We start from the raw sequence: 23,214 nt of genomic DNA, 5'->3' as shown, positions 1-23,214 counted from the left end.
TGTACCTCGTCACTACTCCACCGAGGTTAGTCTTGATACTTACTCGATGCCGACCGTGGTGTACTCATACTACACTTCTGTACATTTTTGTGCAGAGCCAGGTATTGGAGATATCGGACTCCGACGGAGTTAGCTTGTTGATCACGAGGATTCAAGGTAGAGCTGCTTGGTCGTCGCAGTCCCTTGGAGTCTCTTCCTTACATTGTACAGTCAGTTTACCATTTGAACAGTATTCTATTTCGATCCTTGAGATCATTCCATGTATTTAACTAGAGTTCGTGACTCTGTATTGCCAGTCTTGGGAAGTTATTATGGTTATTGCCGCATAGGCTTATTCTGCTTTTGTCTCGGCACTTTTATTAAACCATGTTTCAAATTATCGTTATCTAAAAAAATTGGCTTGTGTTAGAAATCGGCTTACCTAATCTTAGAGATTAGGTGCCATCACGACATTCTACGGAGAAAAATTGGGATCGTGACATTAAGCTATGCATGTGGAGTATCTTAAAAGGACAACAAGAGCCGGGTATTTTTAGGAGAAAATCGCATCTTGATTAATTGATATACATTTTGTAACTGATTGATTCGATTAATTAGTTATAATGTTTTGATTAGTTAGATACACCAAAAAAAAAAAAACGAGTATAAATTGATTATTCAATATATTTATTTTGTTGACACATTGTTGCTTCTTCTTATTGCCCCGGGTTCTTTATGCTGACTTCTCTTTATTTTCACTAAATATGTAGGTGATCTTTGACTTTTAGTTTGGTTTTCGAAAATTTAATGATCCATTTGTCCATAAGAATTTTTTCCTTTTTTCCGAAAGTCATCTTCAAATTTTTTAAGTTATGCATTAAACTGAATTTTTTAAGATGAGTTTCAAGTTTGAAAAAAATGGTCTTGAAGTACACGATATTTTCTTTTCACAAAACATTAATATTTTTTCAAGTGAAACGCATGTCCAACTACAATTTTAATTTTTAAATAAATTTTTTCAACTTAAATTCAAATTTTATTTTTCAAATCTCATTTTAGTTTATCTTATTAAAGAAAATTAGATTTCACAACATATACTTTGTGATTACTTTCAATAATTGGGTATACGAAGAAATTAAATCTATATGATCTAATGATATTTTTTATGATCGCGCGAAGAGCGATAAAATTCAGTAATTACTATATATTGATAATCCATCTTGAAATAATAAGTAAAGTCACGATAATATTTCTCCACAATTTCATCTCTACTTATATCAAACAACATCTCCAGATTAGTAGAAGACTTGCCTCACATTTCTAAAGGAATATCAGAAGGCTCATCTCCTTCCTCAATCTCTGCAGTAATGTCTTCATTAACATAATAGTCGAATTCCTTATCGGTAGAAGAATATCGCCGGATGAAATTATGTATAGCCATGGTAGTTGTAACTAGATAATTCTGAGTGTCAAACTTGAAAGATGGCATTGAGCCGTAAAATAGAAATAATTTCAAATATATTAAAAAATCATAAAATAAATAGTTATGTATGTTTAAATTCTAATTCAAAAAGAGCAACTAATTACTAACAACACATAATGTATAATTTAATTTTTTAAAAAATTTAAATTCAAAAAAAAACTAATTATTACCTAAACTTACTAACTTTGTCCTAAATTGCCAAGTGGCCTATTGTGAGGCTGCCACTTGACTTAATGTGGATGCATTTTCTTCTTCTTTTAATAATATATAGATAGATTATGGGATGCAATTGTAAATTTATTACCTATTTATATGTCATTTTCACAAATTAGATTTGATAATTGTTTCAAAGATTTGGGAACTAATAGCATATAATAGAAGAAATTATAAATGATTATTTATAAGAAGAGAATTGATAATTCAAAGAAGGATATAGATAATTTGCTTTAGTGTGAAAAAAGAAGAAGATAATTTGGAAAGTTTAAAAAATAAGAAAAATCAATAAAGAATTTAGAAAGTTACAATACGATTCATGTATATCATATCTTTAATCTTAATAGAATGGTAAAAACTAGAAACAAAAATGAAAAGAAAAAACTTAAATTAGTAAGGGATAATTTGAAAACTATAAATTTATGGTGAGGATAGTTTTGTCTTGAATAACTTAATTTTCTCCTTCTACTTCTGTTTCTTGGAAGAAGTTAGAATTTATTACTTGTTCCCAAAAGCAGAAAAACTACTTCTGCTGTTGGGGCAAAAGTACCTCTATATTGGCCAAACAACTCAATTTTTAAAAAAAAAACTTTTTTGGGGGAAAAAAATTACTTTTAGCCTCCCAGATGCTTGGTCAAACAAGCTCTAAGCTTTGTAAATGGAAAATTAAAAGCCACATGACCCAATTGTACATGCTATTTAAATAAACACTACTTACTAAATATTTCAGACTCCAATTAATCTCTTAATCAATTCATACAAGGATATTATATTTCTCATTATAATTATTTCTTATTCTTGTTCAAACATGTTTTAGCGGGGCAAGTTCACATATAGCCGATTTTGAAACCCCCATTTAAGGTAAAGTCAAAATTATAAATATTTATAAGTTTAGGCATTTTAGGAAATAACTCCCAGCATAAGTGATCGAAGTATATTTACGCATTTTAGGAAATAACTCCCAACATAAGTCACATAAATTCGCAATTGAAGTTGCAAATGTTGCTTGAAGTTTTACATACTGCTTGTGTAAGCATACTTCTGACATACGCGGGTGAAATTTGACCTGTCAAGGCCAAATTTCCGACATACGCGTTCAAAGTTTGGCTTGCCAAGGCTAAACTTCCCATATATGCATCCAAACTTTCAATATATACGCCTAAAGTTAAGCTTCGAATTTTCAAACTTAAAACATGTATGTCTAAAGTTTCAGACATACATGTTCAAAATGAGAGTAGTTTTTCTGAAATTTGAACTATCAACCTTCATACTTGCCAATATTTTCAAGTTTTTTCAACAACACCCACTAAATTTAAACTCACTATTTAGATTCAAAATTCAAGATCCACTTCTTCAAGCTTGCAACAATGGTGATTTTAGAGGTGAATTCAGGATTTGAAATGTATGGATTCAGAACTTTAGTCTTTTTGAGTAATTGAATTCTTAATTGATAATTTTTTTATATTAATTAAATATTTTAAGATAAATACAAAATTTTGACCAAAGCTAATGAGTTCACCAAGCCCATAGTCGAAATTCTGCCTTTGTCCCTATTTTCAGTTGACATGCTTTAATTTTCTCCGCTCATACCTCTGTTAAGTTTTTCGATTTAAGTCAAAGAGTTTCAGTAGTTTCTTCCTAATATAAATAAATACAACTTATTAACTGTTTTGGACGAATTACATTACACCCAAAAGGCATAAAATCAAGAATCAAGGAGCAAACAACTATTGTAACTGAATGACGCCAATTTATTTATGGATATTTAGGTTTTTAAATGGTGTGTTAACTGATTTGTTAACTACACTTGAATTCAGGAATATAATTCGAGAATTCAACAGCTACACAGGAGATCTACAAAGGATACTTGAGTGTTCCAGCCCAGAAATGGAGGAGAAGAAGATTGGAAGAAGAAGAAGTAGAATTAGAAAATTATAATACTTTCTTATTGATTGTAATAAACTAAGTACAATTATTTATACAATGAAAATGACAGCTCAGTTTGTTGAATCTAGCTAACTACTCTAACTAACTTGACACTGTGCTAACTATTTTTTGTACTAACTCTAACGACCTCTGCTGCCTCATAAGGGGTGGCGTGGATAGCAGAGTGATAAGAAGTGTTGTACCAATATTCAGCCATAACTAAACATGAATACCAATCAGTGGAGTCTTCATTGCAGAAACACCTCAAGTATGTCTCCAAACATCTGTTCAAGACTTCAGCCTGGCCATCTGACTGAGGGTGATATGCTGTAGAAGTATTCAACTGAACTCCTTGTAGTGAGAAGAGTTCCTGCCAAAAGGAGCTTAAGAAAACAACACCACTGTCACTGGTTATAGTCTAAGGTAAGCCATGTAGCCTGACAACCATATCAAAAAAGACCTTGGCTACTGACTGTGCAGTGTAGGGGTGTTTTAAAGGCATGAAGTGAGCATATTTGCTCAGTCTATCAACAACCACTAAGATGACTTCATGTCCCTTAGACTTAGGTAAGTCATCAATAAAATCTGTGCTTATTTGGGACCATACCACTGTTACGCCCCGAACTCGGGGAGAGCGACCAACGCTGAATCGAGTGAACCCGGTCAAGCAAGCATGTCAGATACTTTCTACCCAAACTCACTTATGAATAAGATAATACATATTTTCGTTAATTAGACAATAAAGAGATCATGTGTGCAATACTAATTCATTACCATTAGTTACTTCATTTTAAAATCTCAAATTACTCACTTTCATAATTTGAAGCGGAAGAAGTAACATATATACAACATTACTATCTTGACTTTTTCAATATCAATAAAACCCACACCATGTCTACGGAGCCTCTAATAGATACGAAAGAGTACTATGATAGTGCCGGCAACAAGGCCCCAACTATACCTCAAACACAATACACAAGAAACAAAAGATATATGACCCCGAAATGAAGTGGGGCTCACCAAGTCAGCTAGGAAGAGGGTGTACCGCTATCACTGATCAATGTCTCCTGCTGTGGAACCACCTGCATCCATTGAAGATGCAGTGCCCCCGACAAAAGGGACGTTATTACATATGGAATAGTACTAGTATGAATGACAAAACACCCTCTCAATAGAACGATTAATAATACAAGCAAGAACAATTATAATATCAGTGGAAGCCTCAAACAACATCAAACCTCAAGTTAGGACCAAGACCGTGTTCAAATATATTTCCATATTTTAAGTTGTAAGATCTTTAGTACCAATATGCCACCGTTCATAATACCAATGCCACCGTACTTTTAGCACGAAGTCCGATCACGACCCGATCGGCTAGGCTGTCTCATCCGAGACATCAACCACAATCACGATTTCAATTATAATTTCCAGTACAATTACCACCATATGTGCGGTATGGCGTCCGATCACGACCCGATCGGCTAGGCCGTCTCACCACAATGATGTGTGGATCGACATCATCCTTTTCTACCAATCATCTCGTTTCATACTTCTTTCACATCTTTTCATTTGGCTCTAGTGGCCACAATTATAAAATCATTCTTGGCACGTCGGTCGTATTTAGTATTTCATGCTCACATTTTTCACTTGCAAACATCATCATCATCATCAACAACAAGGCATTTCAAATCAAAGTTTTTAGTATACATGTGAGCAATTAAGAGTCTTAGGCACATAGAGTTTTTTCACAAAATTTGGCATATTAGCCTTCGTTTGAACTTGACTTGAAGTCGAAATATTTTTAATGCATAACCCATACTTTGAACACATTCTCAAATGATAACATAACATGATAAAATCATTTGGGATACATATTAAACATATATCTTTCAACACAAACTTATTTGGAATAGCCATTTATAATGAACAACTCGGGACTTACATAAATTACATGAATACAGTGGGATTCAATTTTAAGAGAGGAGTTTAGACAACATATCTCGATTTGAGATTTACTTATATTACTATAATATTTCGAAAATCCTAGCAATTCCAATCTATTTTGAGACATAACAAAATTGAACACAAATTAGGAAGATATTCATAGTTTCAGCTCATTTGAGTATTTTGTCAAACACTAGGTGTGCAAATATGGCTATAAGGTTCTTCTACAAGATTTCCTTCATTCCACAACTCAATCTTTACTTATTTGAGCTCAATAATCTTCCCACAAACCTTATTGATACATGCATGTATACATAATACTCTCACACCCAAGAATCATACTCCCAATCACCCATCTTTTACTCCCAAACTCAAAATTGAAGAATTGGAGAAAAAAATTCTAACCTCTTTGAAGTCTTAGCAAGATCCGTATGAAATCTTCAAGCCTTGAGCAAGAATTGATGAAACAATGGCTAGGTCTTCTCTTTCTCTCTCTAAGATACTCTCACCTCTCTCTAAAAATATCATATGATGTCCTTAAAAATGACCCCCAAAGCCTTTTTATAAAAATGGGATCGGGTAAAATTTCCAAAACATAAGCTTGTCGAAACCGGGTCTGCGATCGCAGACCGTGCCGCATAATCGATATGCGACCTGCATAATGGCCGCGAAAATGATGCCCAAAAATTGGACTCTCCTGACCTAGTCTGCGACAGTTCTGCGGTCCGCAGACCTATTCTGCGACCGCAGACTAGACTGCAAAATCATATTCCAGATTTCCTCATGCCAAGTTTACGACTGAAATGCGGTCCGCGAAGTGCATATGCGATCGCATAATGGACTGCAGAAATGACCTTCAAATTCAACAATCTCCCTGCTTTAATTCGCGGCAGATCTGCGGTCCGCAAATCAATTTTGCGACCGCAGAATGAACCGCAGAAATGCCCTATGCTTCCGAAGATTTTCTTCAACTCCCTAATGCATTGTTCAACCCAAAAGATCCGAGACGCACGTAAGCCTACTCCGACACCACGAAACCTTAAATTCCTTTACGAAATTTTACGGGACCTTACAACCACCTCAAATAGAGGTAAGGGCTGTAGAAGGCCAAGATAAGCTGCCAAGTTTGCCTTATTCTTCTGGCAAATATCACATCTTTGTATGAAGTTCTTCACATCAGTTCTTATCCCCTTCCAATAGAATAGAGTGAGCAGTCCTTTGAGGGTGACCTCTACACCAAAATGGCCACCGTGTGGAGAGGAGTGCCATAGTTTAATTATGTCAGTCCTTAGGTTCTGCACCTTCCCTACCACTAATCTATCTTTCCTCCTCAATTGATCACGATTCCAAGTAAATTGTGAGGGTGTGGTGGGGTTGGATTTCAGCAGCTCGATAAGGATCTTCAACTCATCATCAGTAGACCAGTTGTCCACTATAGCTTGAAGTAAAGCTGAGTCAGTAATGGATGCTACTAAAGCCAATAATTCAGCTCCTAACACTCTTGACAATGCATCTGCCACTTTGTTTTCTACTCCTTTCTTGTATTCGATCACATAATCAAAGGGCATCAATTTGGTCAGCCACATTAGCTGTGAATTGGTGTGTAACTTATGTTCCATAAGGTACTTCAAAGCCTTCTGATCTATCCTTATAATGAAATGATGTCCCAGTAAATATTGGGACCATTTAGTGATTGCATGGACTAAGGCAAGTAACTCTCTGTCATAGACTGAAAGTGTAGCATGCCTAGGAGATAAGGCCTTGCTGATGAAAGCTATTAGGTGACCCTGCTGCATCAAAACAACAACAATACCATATCCACTAGCATCAGTCTCTACTACAAATGTCTTGGTGGGGTCAGGTAGGGCCAGTACAAGAGCATTTGTTAAGGCTAATTTTAGCTTCTCAAAGGCTTCAGTAGCTTTGGGTGACCATTTGAAGCTATCTTTGTGTAGAAGATCAGTTAATGGCTTGCAAATTATCCCAAATCCTTGAATAAACCTTCTGTAATATCCGGCTAATCCCCATAATCCCCTTAGTTGCTTAATAGTTGTTGGTATAAGCCACTGCTTCACAGCTTCTATCTTCTGTGGATCAGTAGACACGCCTTCTTTAGTGATGAAATGACCCAGGTAGAAGTGTACATGAGGTGGTTTGGTTCAGTTTTTCATTAAACCAAAATAAAACCAACTATGTTGGTTTACTAAATTTATAATCAAATCAAACCAACATAAACTCAATTTTTTCGGTTTCGGTTTTAGTCAATTTTTTTCGGTTTCTTCGTTTTTTTCAGTTTATTTTTGGTTTTCGTTTTTAGTTATATTGTACTTGAAAAAGAGATCAAATAATCATCAATTATCTGCATGATTACTATTCATTAAAATAATCTAAGATAACAGTTCTACCCAAATCTAAAGGGACAAAATAACATAATTGGTTTAATCAAACCAAGTGTATTGAAACAGTAAGACTAGTATGCAATTACAAACTTGAACAATGGCTACTTCTCAACACGAATTGTTGAGCGAGAAGCTCGTGTGAAGTAGAGGGAAGGGTTTCCAATATTTGGGGTTCTTTGAGTTTGGAATTGAAATATAGGGAAGATACGGAAGATATGGAATAACCTATTTTATTGTCTTTTGTCTTGTTGGATTTTAGTTTGGGCTTCAGATTTAGGTTATATAGAGAGAATCTACTTAGTGGATAGTGAATTTACAAGCCCACACATAAATAATATCTCAAGACATTGAAAACTATAAAATAGTTTAGAAAATACTTACAAATATATATAAAATGTCGGTTTGGTTTAGATTCAGTTTGACTTTTTTTTTTGTTAATACCAAACCAAACAAAGAGTAATCAGTTTTTTATTTCCCAATGCCAAATCAACCAAACCAAACCACAAGTCATTTTTTTTTAGTTTGACTTGGTTCGTCGGTTCGGTTTGGCTTGTACACCCCTAGGCCCAGGTACTCTATCCTTTTAATCCCAAAGAAACACTTGCTTCTTTTAGCATATAATTGATGCTTCACTATTTCTTGAAAGACATCCCTTAAATGCTATAAATGATCCTCTAAGGATCTGCTATAGATCAGAATATCATCAAAAAACACCAATACATACTTCTTGAGGAAAGCATTGAACACATAATTCATCAAGCCTTGGAATGTAGCAGGAGCATTTGACAATCCAAAGGGCATGACTAGATATTCATAATGGCATGAGTGTGTTCTAAAGGCAGTCTTAGGTATGTCTTCAGTAGCCATCCTTAGTTGATGATAGCCCGACCTTAGATCAATTTAAGAGAAGACTTTAGATCCCCCCTAATTCATCTAGTAAGTCCTCTACAATAGGTATAGGAAATTTGTTCTTCACTGTGGACTTATTCAAATCTCTATAGTCAACACATAGTCTCCAAGTCCCATATTTCTTCCCTACCAATACCATAGGTGCAACAAAGGGGTTGCTGCTAGGTTGAATGATTCCCTGATCCAGCATTTGTTTAACTAGAGTTTCAATCACATCCTTCTTCACTGATGGATATCTGTAGGGTCTCTTATTGATTGGTTCAGTACCATTTTGTAAAATAATTCTATAGTCAAATACACCTCTAGATGGGGGCAGTTGAGTAGGTTCATCAAATATTATTTTGAACTCATCTAGTAAAGCCAACAACTTAGGATCAAGTTTAGTCATTTCTTTAGCTTCTAGAGAATACCATTGTACTTCATTACACATGGTTGGTACTAACTAAATCATGCAAAGTTCTGAGTGATTACCTGTGATTTTGGATAACTTCCCAGCTCCAGGATTCAATATATGTCTACCAGCTCCTCTCAAAACATGCCTCTTTCCTTTATAGATGAATTTTATAGTCAACTTTCTGAAATTCATATTAATATCCCCCAATGTTAGTAGTCATTGTAGCCCCAGTACTACTCTACAAGACCCCAGTGGTAGGATCAGGAACTCAACTGCAAATTCTACACCCTGTAGTAGCCAGGAAATCCTGCAAACCTTGTCCGCCTTTATCACACCATTAGCTGCAGCCACTACTTGAGGTGAAATTTGTGTAATGGGGAATCCTAGTTGCTCCACTATTGCTGGATCAATGAAATTGTGAGAACTTCCTGTATCAACCAAGATATGCAATGGTTTCTTGGAGTAATAGCCAGTCACCTTCAAGGTCATATACCCCAATGATCCATTGAGTGTATGAATGGAAATTTCCATTTGTTCTGTCATCTATTCTGAATTATGGATTTGCAATGCCAGTTCATCTTGTGTTCCCTCCAGTTCTGATTGCTCCACTTCTTCTTGCTCCTCAAGTTCCAGTAGATACAACTGCTTAGCATTCTTGCATTTATGTCCAACAATGTACTTTTTATCACAGAAGAAGCACAAAAATTGTGCTCTCTTCTCATTTATTTCTTCTGGACTCAATCTCCTCCTATGAACCTTACTAGTGCTAGGATTATGAAGGATTGGTTTGTCATAACCCTTCGACTTCATGTACTTCTTTGGTGGATTAGTATAAGTGGATTGACCAGTAGTTTGTCTGATGGCTGAGAGATATGCCTCCTGCATTCTAGTAGCTTTGTATACTTATGATAGAGTTGTAGGGTTGCTAATTTTGACTGCAATATTCAGCTCAGGTTTGAGCCCCCCCAATGAAGCAACTGATAGCATTCTCCTTTGATAATGTCATCCTAATCAAATTCCTTTCAAAGACAACTTGATACTCTTTCACACTCCCCAACTGTTTGATCTTTTTGATTTTCTCCATAGGAATCAGTACCAAATCTTTCAACTAAGGCCATCACATATTCATTCCAAGTAGCAGGTTGAATATATTGCCTGTATTTCATGAAAGACAAGTGACATTGGATTGCCTCTCCTTCTAACTGTAAAGCAGCAACTCCGATCCTCTCATCCATGGGTACTCTTTCCATTGAAAAGAATTATTCTATTTTGAACAGCCAAGATTTTAGATCCTCACCTGCAAAGCGCAAGAACTTCATTTTTGACCATCAATTAGGATTTGAATTGTAATTATGGTTACAATCAGGACTCATTTCACCCTGTGATCTCTCTCTTGATTGCCTTCCTCCAGATATTCCCTCGCCATTCTCCGATAGAGTTTTTCCCTTTTGCTTTTCTCCTGAAATTGTAATTTGTTCCCTCAGCTCGTGTATTGTTTTATCTAATCCTTTCAAATGAGCTACTTCACCAGCAAGAGTCCCTACCTTTGCTAGCAGTTTCTGTATCATCTCTCTCAGTTTATCCATGTTTGAAGATGAATTTTCATTAACAGTGTCACCATTAGACCTAGTTCCTTTCGCCATGAGTGCCGAGAATTCGAAAGCTCTGATACCAACGTTAACTGATTTGTTAACTACACTTGAATTCAGGAATATAAATCGAGAATTCAACAGCTGCACAGGATATCTACAGAGGATACTTGAGTGTTCCAGCCCAGAAATAGAGGAGAAGAAGATTGGAAGAAGAAGAATTAGGAAATTATAATACTTTCTTATTGATTGTAATGAACTCAGTACAATTATTTATAAAATGAATATGACAGCTCAGTTTGTTGAATCCAACTAACTTGACCCTGTGCTAACTATTTTTTGAACTAACTCTAACGACCTCTGCTAACGTGGCTTCAATAGCTTCTTCAGCTTATAATATGCGTATCATGGTTTGAGTATTTTGATTTTGAATATGTATCTTGGGATATTGGCATAACATTGTAGTGGTGGTAATGGAGGAGGAAAGTTCTGTCTGAAATTTGCTGCCTTGACTACCATAAATAATTTAGAAAATTGGTTATAGGTTAAGTTGGAGCATCCAAATAGGCTGCCCATGCAATTTTTACCGAAGAAATTCAAAAATAGCCGAAAAATGTATAAAATTTATATATATATATATATATATATATATATATATATATATATATATATATATATATATATATATATATATATATATACACACACACACACACACACACACACACACACACACACATTCTGTATGTTATATACAAAAATTATACAAGTTTTATACACTTTTTCGGCTACTAATTGTAAATAGTTTCTGGCGTGGGCTAAAAGTGATAATACCCGAGTCTTACTGCACAAAACTGCGGCCCAAAACGACCTTTTATGTTGGGCTTTGTTTAGGCCCAACCCATTGCCTTCACTGCAGCTAAGAGTTGACAACTCCATCTACTCCATGGCGCACGTTAGCATATAGAGACCCATTTCTTTGCTACCACTGTGAAACTCCGGCGAAAAAATCAAGCGGTGAATATTTTCCGGCGAAATGCAGAACCAAGACGATATTCGTAATCTTCCAATCGACATAGCATTCGCTCGCCTCGGAGGTAAAAAAATCAACTAACAAATAAATAAAATTCGATAAAATTCTAAATTGCTTATTTATTTTTCTTCTGTCTATCATTTTTCTGATGAATTTGATTATCGGATTGAAGAATGGTTGGCTGATCGGAAGAGAATTCCGGCGGATTGGCGGAAGCGACTTGCGGCCGTGAGAGCTAAGATTACGACGTCGTTTGCTTCGCTGCCTAAAGACATTGATCCTTACTTTCACACTCTTGATGTTGAAGGTTTTTTTTTTTTCCCATGAATTTTATGATGTAACAATTCAGGCTTGTAAAAATTTATGCTTTTAAGCCCTAGAATTTGATAATAATCAAGTGTGCTCATGCTCGTGACCTAGTTGCTGCCTTGCTGGTACCTCGAAATAGTACTCTACCTCTGTCCCAATTTATTTGATACTTTTTCCTTTTTAATCTATCCCAAAAAGAACAATACCTTTCTACATTTATTAGTAACTTGTTTTAAACTATAAGTTTCAGAAGTCTTTCTTTCTTAAACTCCAAACACCTTCACATAAATTGGGACGGAGGGAGTATCAGCTAGTGTTAGTTTTGTGTTATTAGTGTACTGCCATACTAAGTTGTAAACTGGCTGAACCATTTTAGAATTAGAGGTTAAAACCAAGATTTTTTTTTGTTTGACCTTTTGTATAGCATTAATAAGAACAGGCTATGCTGGCTCCTTTTCTTTTGTTTTTGAAGAAGAAGAAGCAGGCTATATTAGTTCTTTGAGAAACTGAAAATACAATGGGAAATGAAAGTGTATTTGCTGATTATTTTGTTAAGAACGGTAAAAGTGCTAACAATTAAAGGGCAGCCCGGTGCACAAAGCATCCCGCATTTACGCAGGGTCCCGAGAAGGGCCGCCCTCCTAGGGGTGTGATGTAAACAGCCTACCCTAATGCAAGTATTAGTGGTTGCTTCCATGACTCGAACCTGTGACCTATAGGTCACATAAAGACAAGTTTACAGTTGCTCCAAGGTTCCCCTCAAAAATGCTAACAATTATTAAATAAATAAAAAAAAGAAAAAGTAAAAGAGGAACCGTAAAAATGTTACTTAGCAGTTTTGGATAGGCATACATCTTTGTGTTAGTTAAGAACCGATAATCTTTTCTTATATTCTTTTTTGTCATTAAAATCAGGTAGATGATGATATTTGAAGTATGTTTGCTATTCACTTTCTGACCTTTTATGCTCTTTTCATGGGCCTAACGGCTTGTTTGGATGGTTCTTACATATCGTTTCATACTTTCGTAATTTATTGTATCCTATTGTTATTGTATTGTACTGTATCATTTTGATGTATACAATATTTGGATAGATTGTATTGTTTGTCGTTGTTTCATGATATCACGCACCAACAAATATAAAGAAAAAACTTGTAATATTACAAGAAAAAGTAGGGTACGAGTTAAAAGTATTACAAAAAAAGCGGGGTAAAGGATAAAATAGAATTATTTAATAATAAGAAAGGGCAAGATGAGAGGAAAAACAAGGTAATGGTGCGAGCATACCAAATCGGTCGTTACTTAAAGTGACACTTTTTGTCGTTACATGATACGATAAAATTTAAGTAACAATCAAAGCAAACATTGTATATAAAGTAACAATACGATACAAAACAATAGGTAACACCCATCCAAACAAGGTGTAACTACTAACTAGTATAATTTAAAAGAAAATTGGTATAATTTGATGGAAATTTCACTTGTCAGAGGAAAAAAAACCAACAATGAAAATTGGTGGAGATTTCAGCTGCTGACATACCATTGAGTGACATTTTGGTTGCATCAATTCTCTGTGGTTCCGATGAAGATATTTTCTACACTCCACTTTTGCTGAGCACGAAAGTGTACTGATTGAACATTAATTTTCAGGGATCGGTTATTTGGAAGCCAAAAAAATATATGAGATTCTTCTGAAGTCAACTCCAGAAAGCCGTAATATTTTTGGTCGGCTTTCAGGTGATGCTGTAAGACCTTCTCTCTCTTTCTCTCACGATATGTATATGTGTGTGTGTTTCCAATATAGCGTGATCTTATTTTGACTCTTGTCAGGGTGTTTGGGAAGCAATAGTGCGTGCCTATGAGAAGGAATACATTTTCCTTGGTGAAGCTGCTCAGACTATGGTCCAAAATGTTAACTATGAGATGTAAATTTACTAACTTTATCACACTACTAGCAAAACAAATTAAGCTATGATTTGACTGTAGTAATTTTCTGTCAAGATATCTAAGAGCTCTATGATTATTTTGTAGCCCCTATCAGAAGAAGCAGATTCAGAAGACACAGCAGCAACTAGCTGAATTGGAGCGCAAAGAAACTGATATAAAAAGAAATGCAGCTGTTTCGGCGTCTAAATATGTAGAGGCTTGTCAGGAGCTGGGCCTGCAGGTTTTAGCTTGCTTGACTCTGTTACCATTGGATTAGCCTTTTTATTCATTTTTCTTTCCATTTATAATATACTTGACTTTTCTCTTCTATTCAGGGAATAAATGTAAGGTCAGAACTTTTAGAAACTGCCTCTAAATCTCTTCCAACCACATTTAGCAGAATCTTGGAAGTACTTAATGGTGATTCTGTCTCACGGGCTACTGAGTTTTACTCAGATTTCGTCAAAGATGCTCATACAGAAAAGGATGTAGGCGACGAACTTTGTGACTTTCTTTCCCATATCTGTTGTTAGTGTAGCATCAGTGTTTGGTGTAGCATGGATTACTTAAGTTGTTTGTTCTGGTTGCAGAAAACCGCTGCTGTTGTGTTACCAAATCTGAGGAGTGTTTGTGAAAGTCCCCCTTCGACTGATGTTTCCATTAGCTCTGAAGTATTGGAGGTTATGAAAGCTCAAGGAGGATATAATGGCTTAGGTCAAATGACTGTAGAAACTGATATTGCAGCTGATGGGATTGACTGGGATATTACTTTAGATAGCTCTCAAATTGATTGGGACATTGGCACTGTGGAAGAAACAGAAGAAAATGGAAATGGTTTGGGTCCCTATGAGATTGTTAATGCAAGCGATATTTTGCCATCTCCTCGTAATGACAGTGTAGAATCTCATCAGACCTCAAAGGAAGAAGGATTCTCAGCTCCTGAGGTCTCTGCATCAGAAATATCTTGGGATATAAGTGTTGACAATCCTCTAGTTGTTGTGATTGAAGAAGACAGTTCACAAAATAATGCTGCGGAACTACGTTCTCTTCAAAACAATTTAACTGCAGAGAGGAGTCCTCTACTAGAGACAGAGTACAGGAATAAGATACTTGATGACTTATTTGAGGTCTGTATAAATGGTGTTATCCTCTTTTATTTGACTAGTATCTTTAGACAATTTTTCTTTGTTCGGGACTAGTTTATCAACTTTTGTGCTGGAAATAGGCTCTATTATTGAGGCCGCTTGATTAGGTTGTCGTCAATTTGGACTTTCAATGTCTTCGTTGAGTCGTTTTGCCTGGTGGGTTTGACGGTTTCTGACATCTAGTGTTTGATGCTTGGCCATCAGGTGAAAGCATTCTTGAATCAACGGTTGATTGAGCTAAGGAACGAAGAAACTACGTCTTTACAACATCAAGTCCAAGCAGTTGCTCCGTTTGTTCTGCAGCAGTACTCTTCGGATATAATTCAGACAATGCTATCTGACGTTTCCTTAGCCATTTCATTGCTTACAAATAGGAAAACAAGGGACATGATCATGATCCTCAACTCCAAAAGGTACTGATTAGTTATGGATTCCATGAAATTTGTTTCCTGTTGCAAGTTAAATAGTATATTTTCTTCCTTTTTCAGATCTTTATGACGTGCAAAGTTCTTGAATCTGCATGCCCCCAATATATCTTTTGTTTTAAACTGCTAAGTATACATAAACTTTATAAGTTTAGTAATCTATTCACTCTTGAAGTTTATGGCATTCAACTTTTGATAGAGTAATAGCTCACTTCTGTTGTCATCGTGATGAGATGGTTGCCGCACACTAATACTAGATCATTATTCTATGAAGTTTGTGGACTGCAGACTTAACTATTTGTGTTAAAATTGCATGATGGCTGCTGTATTAATCCTAATTCCAGATTTTTGGATCGGTTGGTCAATACTTTGGAGGAGAAAAAGCGTCAGGAAGCCAAGTTAAAGGACGGATTAAAGGACTTGTCTGCTAGGCGTATGGAACTTCAGAATTCGATGTCTTCATCTTGGCCAAAACAAGTGAGTTTCTTATTTTATTTCCCTTCCAGTTTTGTTTAATGTAATTTGCAGTAATTGCAAAAATGTGAGATTAGCTACTTTGAGTTAAAGTAAGATTAGCTACTTTGAGTTTAAAGTATTAGTTATGTTCTCATAATTTCATTATTTTGGATAAAGTAATAATTGTATTTAAAGTGCGGGCATAAAAATGCCCGGATACAAGAAGTATATCAAAAAGTAGAAACATTCTCATAATTTCATAACATGCTTTCTCTGATTTTCAAATATTTACGATCCCTGACAAGTGGCCAAGTAAATTATGGAACCTTGTGTACATAGTGTCTTTTAGACTTCAACTTTTCCTGTGCTTTTGTTGTCAAGCACAGTAATTCTTACAGATCTTCTGAACTTCACAATGCTGTAATTTATACTAGATATGTATGGTGGCTTTGCAATACATTTTTTCGAATAGTTATCCCACCCCCCAAGAAGAAAAAGAGCACCACTATCAGTGCCTTTTGAAATAACCTCGATAATATCTATTCATATCTCCGAAAGGAAATAAAAATGTGGTGAAGTAAAGCATAGCAGAAGTCCCCTGCCTGCTCTTTCTCTCTTGCATTTGTAATTTTTTTCTTGAAATTTGTTTTCTTTCTTATGCAGGAAGCAGCTATTGCGAAGACCAGGGAACTGAAGAAACTCTGTGAGAGTACACTTTCATCCATGTTTGACGGACGGCCTGTCAATATCATAGGAGAGATTAATACATTGTTAATTAGTAGCTAGTATTAGAAGGCTAGAGCAACTCTTATACATCATGTAACTCTAATTGTTGTTGATACTGTAGAAGTTAAAAATACACACAGTTGAATCTGACGTTGGCAAAACGCAGGGTATTTTGGTTTGCCACTGCTTCACAACCCCTCTTCCCCGAATAAAGGTATCCCGGTGCACTAAGCTCCCGCTATGCGCGGGGTCCGGGGAAGGGCCGGACCACAAGGGTTTATTGTACGCAGCCTTACCCTACATTTCTGCAAGAGGTTGCTTCCACGGTTTGAACCCGTTACGTCAAGGTTCCCCTTCCCCGAATGACAAGACAAATAAAGAATCAACTTTGTTGCGCTCCCATGGAATGTGTGCTAATTATCTTAGTTCTATTTCATAAGCGTGGGATGTTATCCTAGCAACTGAGATTATTTGTGTTTGGTTGAGGTTTGTTCAAGGCCTAAAGCTAGGTGCATAATAGGCTGAGCGCTTCTTCTTTGCTTCATCGATGCTTCAATGCAAGCACCAAGGCGCTGAGACACATGCCTCATCGTCGCCTATTGTTTTTGTTTTGGAGAGAACGACAGCAACCAAACAATCTAATTATAGTATTTCAATTTATCAGTTCAGATAACTGTTGTCTGGGTTTATAGTTTATCATAACTGAACTACATAAATGTTTCTTTTCCTTTTCCTTTAATTGCGCCCTTCTTTATTTGTGCTTTGCACTTAAATCCTCAATTTACTTCAGAATGTTTTTTCTGATGTATTCACCTTTGATAGCACTGGATTCGTTTGTCACGTTGGGTGGAATACTATCAACTCTTATTCCTCGTTCGCATTTCTATTGTTCTTAAGTACGTAACTTTTTACTTGAAGTGCGGTCTAGTTATTTGTGTTTATTGGCTGCGAAACAGTTGAATCTGAGTTCATAGTATGATGTAAAATGCTGGTATTTTGAAATGCTATGTATTCCCACGGTAGAAAGATAAATAACGAGTTAGCTTAACGATAGGAAGACTTTATACCTCTTTGCTCTTCTTTTGGTGAAAATAAATCTGGCAAACAATCCTAGAATTTGGAAAAAGCAAGATAAGAGGGATGTACTCTCTGGAAAAATCAATGAATGCATTAAACTCTATAGAGGCTATACAGGCATTGCAACTTTAACAATCATCCATGCTGATGCTACAATTGTATTGTTGGCATTGAGCTAGGCCTAAAATAGAACTGGAGCTACAAAATCAGGTCAACATAAAAGAATGGAAATGGGTTGTGAAGAAGTCCTTAGCATGAAAAGAACTATACAAAGTGGTATTCAGCACATTGCAGAGGATCATCAGATGGAGTAGTAGCTTGCAGTTGGTGAGGCAAAGAAGCGGCTGTTGGTTGAACGAAAGGATCGCTCAAAGGGGTCAACCTCATTGCCTTCTGCTGTGGATTTATCTTTTCCAGACTTTGCTTTTTCTGGTCCATACTTCTGTAACACTGACACCAGTGACTGCACAACTTCAGCCATTTGAGGACGGAATTCCTTCTCTGGCTGCTCATATTTTTCAGCAACAGACACAAAAGTTAAGGATAGCTGTCAGCTGAAACCTTTATCTGAAAAGCTTTTAGAAATTATCATAGTTTCATTAGAGTAGTCTTCTAATGAAGATCACTCAATTGTAGTGTGCATGGTCTGTTGTACAAACCTGAATGCATTGGGAAATGATGTCAGCATAAGATGAAAGAGCCCTGGAGGAAATTGTTCTCTTTATGGTTGGATCAACCATGTTCAACAATGACTCACTGTCATGAAGCTTGGAAGAAGCCCATTCCACCAGTGACTGCTCTCCTTTTGGTTTTGAACTGCATTCGTAACAGGAAAAGAAAAAAATATCAGAGACCAAGTAATGGTTTTTGACAAAGTTGAGAGAAAGTTGGCATATAGAAACCTGTCAAAAGGGCGTCTTCCAGTTAAAAGTTCAAGAAGCAGCACACCAAAGGAATAGATGTCAGCGTTTGGGTTACCACTTCCACGTTTGACATGCTCAGGCGCAACATAACCACTATCTTCAATAGCCATTTCAGAAGCCTGTCTTGCACCAGTAACAACGACAGTAATTGCTTGTGAGTATGTTGAAAAACTTGTGCTGTAATTCTAGTTTACTCAGCATTTCCCTGAGCAGTTCTTTACTAATCATGAATAATAATAATACTAGTGAAGAAAGGTTATAAGTGTAAAGAATGTACCTTGATTTTAACACTGTTGCTGGCCAGTGGTCTTAGGACAGCTAGTCCACAATCACAAATACGAGGGTTAAGATCTTCATCAAGCAAGATGTTGGCAGCCTTTAGATTGCTATGGGTGATGGGAGGGACACATGACGTGTGCAAGTAGCTGAAAATGTAAGTGGAACGATTAAAGCCATGAACGACACGAGAGTAAGTAAAAGTTTATCCTCATCCACTGCAGTATTTGCAGTCACAATTACAATGACAATGAAAGCTAGTATTGTGTACTTACTTCAATGCCCTAGCAACGCCAATGGCAATGCGGAGTCGGAGGCTCCAAGTCAGAGGCATGCACAGAACATTGTGCAAGGCATCATCAAGTGTCACATTCCTTATGTACTCATACACAAGAAGGTGGTTGCCATGCCCCACACAATATCCAACAAGTGCAACGATATTAGGGTGCCTCAAACGGGATGCAGTTCGAATCACATCCATAAATTGTTCTTCCTCAGTTATGGAGAGTGCTACAGTTTTAATGTTCTTGACAGCCAGAATCTTGCACAACCAAGAAGTAACAAGAGTAAGAAAACTTTGTAAAAAATTCTCTTGGTTAAGTGTGGGAAGTCGCTGCTAGGATATACCTGTCCATCAGGGAAATCTGCTCTATAAACAGAACCAAGGGTTCCTTCACCAAGCAGATTACCGAGACTGAAATTACTTGTGGCCAACTGCAACTCTGCCACTGTATAGTGTTTGGCACATATTGGGATTTTGCACTTCTTGGAGAAACTTCTTCTTTTTGACATTTTCAGAGTCATGGTCGGTGCAGATGGAAACTGCCATGAGGAAATCAGTGGAGGAGAGTCACTGCTGGAGGAATCTGGACTATCGTATTGAGCAGCTAAAGGACCAGTGGTGACTGGTAAAATGAAAAGCACAAACAGAGAAAATATCTATAAGAAATGTGGTTCATTTTCACAGGAAAAATGGTGCATTATCATTGGCGTATGCATTAGGCATTATCAAGATTGTAATTCATGATAATTGAATTTCATAAAATTGTACAAGGCATCTAAACTGTAAAATGAAGTGGTTTCTGAAGAATTATATCTGACCTTGGGGTGCACTGATTGGAAGAGACTGCAATGAACTTATGCTGCCTCTTATGCTGTCGAGTGTCTGTTTTTGGGATCGACGAATCCGGAAAGTGATAAAGACTGCTGCACCAAATACAGTCAGTACAGCTCCAACAACCATAATAACTATTCCTCCAGAGCCTGGTCTTTTCTTTCTGTTGTCTCCTGTTTCATGGGAAGGATATTTCTCAACGGCACTAGATTCTGTTGTTGGAGGACTAGAAATATTGGGCATAACATCAGTAGGAAACTTCCAGGGAGGATAGTCTGCTCCTCCACTGTGAAACCGATTACCCCCAATCCTGATTATTAGGTAAGACATAAAGCCAAATGTCAAGTAGGGTAAAATATACGAAACAAGTAGACTTTGAATCCAGATAGTTTACCATAAGTTGTTTATATTTTGAAAGCTCTCAGGAATAACACCACTAAAATGATTATCTTCAATGTTCCTGGAACAGACACAATTGAGCAATTTGAGTGTCTGAGAGTTTAAACTTTGATAGATAAACTCATCGAAACTGATAACTCACAGGTCATGTAGATGAAGCTCAGCTAGAAAAATTACTGATCCTGTGAATTCATTGCTCTGAAGATACCTGCCAAAAGTACCTCATTGTTACTAATGGAATATGCAACTGGTAGAAATGCTGTCAGTTGTGAAAAAACTTACAATTTTGTAAGGTTCTTCAGAGCTCGAAATGAAGCAGGTAGATCTCCACTGAACTTGTTGTGTGACAGATCCCTGTTGAAACAAATTGTTTTTACTTAAAATTTCCGTAGTAAAATTTTCTTGCCAAGTTCAATTTCTTCACTACTTTAACCTTATACAGCATTGTCTTATGCACCTTTGTTTACCTCATCTATTTGTTTATAGAAAGTACCTCCTGATTTTGGATACATAATGCAAGTATTCTAACTCATGTTTCGGTCGATCACTTTCTAAAGTCAGAAGTATCATATAGAGAGAGACATCTATTGATAAATGACAGATAAGTATAAACAATGGAATTCAAGACATGCCGCACTAATTTCAATCTAGAGCAGAGATCTCACTACACATAAAATATGGCAATGAAGGCTTGAAGCTGTGTCTCATTCAACTACAGAAGGCAGATAATCGATTTTGAAGATCACAGTTTGCTTCATAATGAAAACTAGGAAAAAGAAATTAAGAACAAGAAATATATATCATACATCATTATAAGATTGTCTGAGGCACCAAAGACATCTGCCAGAGGTCCAGATAGTAGGTTATAGCTCAGATTTCTGCAACAAAAGAACACTTGTTAGGACTCTGAGAATCAAATAACCAAAATACTGATAGAAAGAAGAAGCTGCTTACAGGTGCCTGAGATGTTTCATTGAACTCACAGAAGGAGGGATGCTTTGAGTAAAGTTATTGCTTGCCAAATTTCTATATCAACCAAAACAAAAGGCATAGTTCGTGAGATAATGTCTGTGTATAGCTAATTTCTTGCTCTGAATAGGAAAACTAATTGACAAGGATATTCATCTTACAAGTCTGTGAGATTATGTGGCAAGCTATTTGGTATCTCGCCATGAAAATGGTTAGAGCTAAGATCTCTACATAAACAGAAACTATGAGTTATAATCCCAATATATTTTACGTTTTCGTATACAAAATGACACCAAATGAAATAACTTACAGGTGTTTCAAGTGTTGTAGACTAACAAGTTGATCTCCAAGATTACCAGTAAGATTTAACCCTTGAAGTTTACTGCAGGAAACACAGAAACAGGAAATTCAATTGGCTTAATTTGTTGGTGAGCTTGAATTTAGCGAAAAAAGATACAGTAATCAATTATTTTCAGTAAAGTACATCTCAAGTACTGATGATTGATAGCAAGAAACCCCAGTCCATGACTCTTCACAAGGATCACCTCCCTCTAATTTCCAATTCTTAAGTTCAGCAGGGCTGTTTAGAGCTCTGTACAAATCTCTCAGTGCTTGAACTGCAAAAATGAAAATGCTACAATCAAATAAAATTTTCTAATCCCAATACAATTCACTTCTAAAACTGCCCAAGTCAAGAAGTAACCCTACATCTTTCAACCACCAAATTAAGAACTCCCTATGATAAATGCATGCAAAATTAGGAAAACCTAAAATAAAGTAGTTATTTGAAAGAGTGAAAATACCTTGGAGGTCATCAGTGCGGGCAAAAGCTTGAAAGAATAGAACCCCGAAAAGCAAAATTGCAGCGGTAGCCAACCCCAGATTTCTCTGCTTCGCCATTGTGCACAACAACATACATAGAGATCTCCTCTTAACTTCAAATCACGTAACACTGGAAATGCAAAATTCGGTTATTCTATAATCATCAGAAAATCATCAAACATAAGAAAAATAAAAGAAGTACAAACGCACAATCAAAACCGGTAGTAAAACAAGAAAATCCAACTCAGAAAAGAAGAAGATTCAAGAAGTAGCAGTAGTCCAAGTGAAAGGGAAGTTGAAGACTAATAAAAAAATCAGAAACATTCGTGCTTGACAGGAAATCCAGATTACAAAACCCAAAACCCAAAAAAAAGCCAGAAAATCAGACTTTAATTTGTTAAAAGCATGCAAAAAACAAAAAAAAACAAATTATGGGTAAGTAATTGGAAGAGAGATAGGCATACCCAGACGAAGATTTTTTTTGAGAAACAAAATGGAGAAAGGACTCTCTGTTGCTTCGACTCCAGTGGGGGTTGAGCGGTTAGTTAGTTAGTTATAATAGAAGCTGTGCCTCCTCAAAGGAGCGCGGGAAAGATTTTCTTTTTTCTGTTTCCACGGCTTTAATTCTTATAACCTGCCCAGAAACGAAATTTCTTTTAACTATAAAGTGATGCTGTAATTTCTTTTTTTAATGTAGCTTTAACTTTCAACCTATCGTGTCACATTATTTCCTTTATTTTCTTGGTTATCAATTCACGTTATTATAATACATTACTTGT

At 36.2% G+C, this 23,214-nt stretch overlaps 2 protein-coding genes across 2 annotated transcripts; one reads left to right on the top strand and one right to left on the bottom strand.

Moving 5' to 3' along the window:
• Nucleotides 1-11,749: 11,749 nt before the first annotated feature.
• LOC107817112 (CDK5RAP3 protein homolog) lies at nucleotides 11,750-17,016 on the top strand. The gene is made up of 10 exons (XM_016642887.2): nucleotides 11,750-11,933; nucleotides 12,042-12,176; nucleotides 13,828-13,922; nucleotides 14,008-14,102; nucleotides 14,209-14,344; nucleotides 14,439-14,591; nucleotides 14,694-15,230; nucleotides 15,453-15,661; nucleotides 16,018-16,150; nucleotides 16,793-17,016. Exons 1-10 carry the CDS (start codon nucleotides 11,873-11,875, stop codon nucleotides 16,913-16,915), a joined length of 1,677 nt encoding a protein of 558 aa, XP_016498373.2. The 5' UTR covers nucleotides 11,750-11,872; the 3' UTR covers nucleotides 16,916-17,016.
• Nucleotides 17,017-18,116: 1,100 nt separating this feature from the next.
• Nucleotides 18,117-22,566, bottom strand: LOC107817104 (protein STRUBBELIG-RECEPTOR FAMILY 2-like). Its single transcript, XM_075251179.1, has 16 exons — nucleotides 22,417-22,566; nucleotides 22,098-22,230; nucleotides 21,924-21,995; nucleotides 21,775-21,840; nucleotides 21,599-21,670; nucleotides 21,451-21,522; nucleotides 20,927-20,998; nucleotides 20,787-20,852; nucleotides 20,640-20,705; nucleotides 20,233-20,555; nucleotides 19,759-20,036; nucleotides 19,407-19,672; nucleotides 19,133-19,280; nucleotides 18,835-18,974; nucleotides 18,592-18,748; nucleotides 18,117-18,437 (listed from the first exon to the last, which is right to left on the bottom strand). The coding sequence occupies exons 1-16, from the start codon at nucleotides 22,526-22,528 to the stop codon at nucleotides 18,234-18,236; spliced, it is 2,247 nt and encodes a 748-aa protein (XP_075107280.1). The 5' UTR covers nucleotides 22,529-22,566; the 3' UTR covers nucleotides 18,117-18,233.
• Nucleotides 22,567-23,214: the final 648 nt, after the last annotated feature.

This window comes from Nicotiana tabacum, chromosome 4 (genome assembly GCF_000715075.1).
Source record: "Nicotiana tabacum cultivar K326 chromosome 4, ASM71507v2, whole genome shotgun sequence".
NCBI classification, from domain to species: Eukaryota; Viridiplantae; Streptophyta; class Magnoliopsida; order Solanales; family Solanaceae; genus Nicotiana; species Nicotiana tabacum.
Note: the sequence above shows the minus strand (reverse complement) of the source record. Positions and strands in the feature narration are given on the sequence as shown.